Genomic DNA, 6000 nt, shown 5'->3' on the forward strand with positions numbered 1-6000 from the left:
TACTGAAGGCAACAATGCAAGTGTAAAAAAAGTGCTGGGTTGTATTATTCGGGGACAAATTTCAAGACTTCATTCATCTAACACCCATACAATTTATAAAGTTCTCTCTTTTGGACATTTCTGACCGCTCGTACGTAGCAAATCTTCATAATATCATGTTATAAGACTTCTTTATACAATTAATTAAGTATTAGAGTTACCTGCAGTTTCTGTGTATGCTATAGAAACTACTCCCACCGTCACACTACACCCTCCGTCACACTACATCCTCCGTCACACTACACCCTCCGTCAAACTACCCCCACCATCACACTACTCCCACCGTCACACTACATCCTCCGTCACACTACCGTCACACTACACCCTTCGTCACACTACTCCCACCGTCAAACTACCCCCACCGTCACACTACTCCCACCGTCACACTACACCCACCGTCACACTACACTCTCCGTCACATTACTCCCACCGCCACACTACACCCACTATCACACTACACCCTCCGTCACACTGCACCCACCGTCACACTACACCCACCGTCACACTGCACCCACCGTCACACTACACCCTCCGTCACTCCAGCCCCTAGTTGCAGCAGTCACCTAACCGCAGTGCTGCATGGTAAAGGCTGTGTTTTATGGGCTCTGCTGCAGACGGTTCCCACTATCCAGTGTGAGCTGGTCGAGGGCCTTATGTTCCTGAGTTTAATGGCTCGCACCAAGACCTGCCTGCTGTAGAAGGTGGTCTAAGGCCTCGTTCTACTGAAGGCTGTGAAGGGGCTGATAATGTTTTGGTGGGCGCTAAAGTTTCTGATTTGATTATATGTGAAGTGTACTGATGGGCTTGTATATTTCACTTCATTCAAAATTTTACGAAGTTGTAGAGAAGAACATGCCTTATAGTCTTATACTAATATGAAACACGTGTAAGAAGTTATTCATACGCTGCACGGGTAAAAATTCCCCGAACGAAATCCCTGGAGAAATTTCCAGTACAAAAATGATAATATGGGCGTAATTTAAACACCTAAAGTAATTTTAAATAGTATTTGGTTCAAGTTAGGTCGAAGTTTTACCTACAAACGATATCTACTGCAAAAGAAATTGACGATCCCGTGAAAGAATTGAAATCTGATGTTGTGCAAGAAATATATTGTATGCTAATAGGGCGCAGATATACAGTAAGTCCATGTATCTGTGTGTATACAACATGAATTAAGAGACGACCCCCTCCCCTCCGCTTCCCCCCCCTTCTTATCACTGTCCTTCGCCTACCCAGAGTAACATGTGATCCTGGAAGACACACCAACAACAACAACAACAAAAAATAGCAATAATAATATAGATATAATTATGTAAGGCTTTGCATGCTATTTATGTTGCAGTTAGTTCATCTATGACTCATTTAAGTGTAGTTGACGTGTTGTATTTACGAGTGAAGAACATTGTTTACTCTACAACATCATTATTTTATGTGAATTTTTAAGACTCGCTGACGTCCATCATAGATAGTTTTCTACTTTGTAAACCTTAGTACTGACTCCCTGATAGAATTTTTTCCTTAAAGGATATTTAATTATGTTCTGTCATCATTTTTATTGTATTTTTTTTTATTCTGTTATCATCCTTAATGCTGGTTGAATGATTGACACACTGCTGCTACACACACACACACACACACACACAAACACACACAGACACACACACACACAAACACACACGTTAAGATCTTTTCTTAATTTTTATCTGGTAGCTTCGCATCATTTTCTTTTTCCTTTCTTTAATGCTTCTTTTTTTCCGCCATTTGCCAGCAAGACAATAATCAAGGGTAAGATGCTGCTTTGATCTGTCTCTTTATTCTTATTCCCTTTTTACCGTTTTTCCAGAGTTCTAAAGTTGTCTGTAAACCTGACAAACATTTAATTTTTCAAAACAAAAAACAACAAACTACTATTTTGCTTCTCGTGACATCACACAACCATATTTTTTATTTTAATTGAGTGACTAAAACAGCTAGTTATCAGTTTTGCTCATATTTACTTATAATAGTATTTTTTTTGCTTCTTTTTATCTATTCCTTATTATACAGTTCGTTTTGTTTCGTATTTTCTGGTTATAGCTGCATTATCTTGCAAGTGCATTTCTTGTTTTCTCATCATTTGCTTGTTATATATTCACACTTTTTTTCTGTTTTCTCCAACAGATGCATTACTCGGGCGACACACAGACTCGCAGACTCTGGCCAATGGCTCGGCGGGTTACTACAACAGTCTGGGCAAGACCTCTTTCCCCTCAACCTTCCCATCTTCCTCTTCTTGTACTCTGCCTCGCCCTCAGAGGAACCCCACCACCACTTCTTCCACCACTCTCCCCCACCACGCACACACATCCCTCACCGCCACCACTAATGTCCACCTACCGGAGGAGACCTACTCTCCCTACTCTCGCTATTCCGAGACCTTACCCAGAAACTACGGTAGGGGACCCAGGGACTTGGAGGACTATCGTAGCGACTCGTATAGAGGCGGTGGCTTAGGAGGTGGTGTTGGTGGGGGCTATCGTAGAAGCACCAGCGGTAACCTTGCGCCCGAGAGCTATCGTGGGAGTGTTAATATCTCCAGTGAGAGCTATCTGGGTGTTGAGAGTGGCGTGTTGGGTGAAAGTTATCGTAGTGGTGGTGTTGGGGGAGGTCGAGGGAGAGTGTTGGGGGAGAGTTATCACAGTGGTGGCGGTGGTGGTGCTAACATTGGACAAGATACATATCATCAAGTAGGCGGTGGTGGTGTGGATCACTATCATGTGGGAAGTGGAGGAGGGGTGGAGACCACGTATCGTGACGGTGGTGCTACACGAACTGGAAAGGACAAATATCACTTGCTGGAAGAACTGAAAAATAACCCCAAATATGTGGTGCGGACTCGGGCTGGTGAACCAAATGACGAAAGTTTTGTGTAACGGGACGAGGCTGTGTTGAGGCTGGACTCTGTGTTGAGGCTGGACTCTAGTGACGACGATTTATTGCCTCTTGAACAAAAACTATTAACCTGGAGTAACAGTTCCCGTGAAACACTGATAAACAAGTCAGTACATGGTGTTTTGACATCTTGTGTGTAAGAGAGCAATGTTGGCTTAGAACAGGGTTGACGGGGGGCAAAATGGATAAATATATATATATATATATATATATATATATATATATATATATATATATATATATATATATATATATATATATATATATATATATATATATATATATATATATATATATATATATACGTACATGAATTTTCGAAAAAAAAATATTACTACTGAAATTTGAATGGGTTTGTTTTGCATTGCGCATTTGTGGTCGCGTGTGTTTATATGTGTGTGTAAATCAGTGTGAATGGCGTCTGTCAACAGACACAACATCAGAATATTCTGTCAGAAAAAGATACTTGTATATGAACTCTTGACTCCACTTGCTGCGCCATGCTACTTGATGATAACTTTGTAAATAAGAGAGAAGTTGGTCGCACGCTTCCCTGTGTGCTAGTGTGTGTAGGCATCAATGTACTCATCACTACTACTACTACTACTACTACTACTACTACTGCTACTACTACACTAGGCTCCCTCTGGCTAGACATGTGTTCCCTGATTCCATGTCTCAAGGATGTGTATGTCTAGCCATGGCTGGTATGAGAGCCTTGGAGTCCAGGTGTGTTAACTGGTAGCCAGCACAAGGAGTTTATTTACATGGCATAATAACATTGTAATATGTAATGATTTAGACGTAAATACATTTTCATGTATCAACGCACACCAGTCCTTAATTTTAACGGATGAAAAAAATGATAGACTAAAGCATTTATGATATATAACGGTAATGTATTATGTATAATGTGTATAACTGTGATAAAAATTGTGAATTTATAGGAGAATATATGAAGAATTTGTCCGCAAGTCGATGTGTTAACAGCAGTAGACCACGACAAGGTAGAAAACACCAAATTATTCCACATTACCTCCAAGGAAATTCAAATAAAAAAAAAACGATCCAGTGAAAGAGGGACAGAGGCAACAGAAATAATGCTTCCTGTTTACTCAAAATCAGACATTCGGGCCAAGATGTGATCCCAACGAGGACAGGAAAAGAACAAGATCACTCAAAAGATTATAATCAAAATTTACTCCTGAAGATCGTTAATGTCTTCCTTCTGTATCTTATATTAATTATCATGAGCCAGAGTCTTAAGCTTGCTGCTGCTAGGGGGATCTTGGTCTCCTAGGGAACATTCTCCTGGGACCTTCTCTTTGGGATGTCTCCACGTAACTCTCGTCTGGAGGAAACATCTCCTGGGATCTTCTTTGACGATATTTTCTGGAATATCGTCTCTGGAAGATCTTAACTGGGGATTTTTTCTAGTATTTTTTTCATGGTAGTCTCTGGGACTTTTTCTCTGGGTATATAACTTAACTGAGAGATCTTCTGCACTTCAATCTTTCTCTCGGGAGTACTTTCTCCTATTAACTTTCTTCGGGAGGTCTCCAAAAGGAAACTCTCTCTTGGGATCTCAACAGCTGCTACTTTTACCTAACTAGGAAGAAAAAGCTTTTTGATGCCGCTTACTTACTATCCCCAGCTTATGTAAGCTTGCTATCCTCCGGCCAGCAAGAAAGACTCTGGCCCATATAATATAGGTTACTGTACAGTAAACATGAAGTATACTAGATATATTTCTATATACTCTCTGCTTTGCGCGACGTTCATATAACAAACAATATGCGTTTTTTAAAAAATGTTTATAAAAACGAAAAAATATATTATTTTGAGGTTTTCTCTTTTAAGATAACTTCAGCCATTTGTGGGTGTTGATAAGATTTTCTTACATAATTTTATGAAGGAAAACCTTTGATTGGAAGACTGATCCTTTGCTCTGTATCCTAACTGTAGCTGTTCATGGTTGTTTATGAGGTGTGTCAACATTTATTTTGCACAAACACAGAGGAAGAAAAGGTTCCTTGAGGTGATCTAGAAGGAGAGACGCGTGAGAGATGAAAAGCCGTGTAATAACTTGATATATTTTTTACACTGTCCCACGACAGGCCAGAAGAGCATAGGCGGTGGACTGTCCCTATTGCTCCAGACAACTTTAACTACGTCCTGGGTTACCCTTATTCTTCTCTTTAAAAACAAAAGCAAAGTTCCCACTGTAGGTATTAACACTATATTCTTCTAATTTTATTAACAAAATAGACATATCATGTGTGGTGGAAGGAATCTGTGTGATGGATCGCAGCCAAACGTCTTTCATTATTCTCATTTAACCTTATATTTCTCGTCTTTTCCTTTTATCTTCATTATTTCTCGTTGTCTATTGACTAAGGTGTGAACAGAAGCCGCTAGGTAACTCTTAGCGTCTTGATGTGTGGTGGTGAAGACTGTTGCTGTGAAGGTGTAGGGTGAGTCTCCTTCCTCTTCCGTTAGGTAAAGTAAGTGAAGTAACCAGACAGAATAACCTTAATGTTTCAACCTTATAGATGAATTAAGATTAAAAAAAATCCTAAATGTTTCTCATTATTTTATATGAAACAATAGATTTGGGGGGAACTGTGTAGATGAGAATCCAAATATTAGTCCAGCATCATTTGGCGGTTGAAGCATGATGAGCTGCTTCTCTCCTTCGTGTAATTATCAACACAGTACAAACCTTCTGTACACATGATTAAATCTGGTCTTATGTAAGAGAGGAGGACGGAGAGGGAGAGTGTGTAGAGTCATCCTTTAAAACAGGGGTCACCAAACTTTTTTCACAGTGGGCCGGATAACTGAAAGAATGACGAGCGCGGGCCGCATAATATTTAAATTTAAATTGTATCACAACGTCTCGTGTTCCATACGTTTTATCAAGCAAATTCAAGTACCGTCGGCGGGCCTGATGAACTGACGTCGCGGGCCGGATCTGGCCCGCGGGCCGTAGTTTGGTGACCCCTGCTTTAAAATAAACACACCGCC

At 40.4% G+C, this 6000-nt stretch overlaps 1 protein-coding gene across 2 annotated transcripts in view; it reads left to right on the top strand.

Annotated features, from left to right (window-relative positions):
• The window catches only part of LOC121859967 (protein turtle homolog A-like), a 227591-nt gene extending 221851 nt beyond the window's left edge, over nucleotides 1–5740 (top strand). For both annotated transcript variants that reach the window (XM_042356926.1, XM_042356937.1), the window contains exon 15: nucleotides 2203–5740. In XM_042356926.1, the coding sequence (XP_042212860.1) occupies nucleotides 2203–2954 (752 nt within the window). In that variant the 3' untranslated portion in view covers nucleotides 2955–5740. The remainder of the gene's footprint in view (nucleotides 1–2202) is intronic.
• Nucleotides 5741–6000: the final 260 nt, after the last annotated feature.

The sequence above is a fragment of the Homarus americanus genome, unplaced genomic scaffold, assembly GCF_018991925.1.
Source record: "Homarus americanus isolate GMGI-L3 unplaced genomic scaffold, GMGI_Hamer_2.0 scaffold24758, whole genome shotgun sequence".
NCBI lineage: Eukaryota > Metazoa > Arthropoda > Malacostraca > Decapoda > Nephropidae > Homarus > Homarus americanus.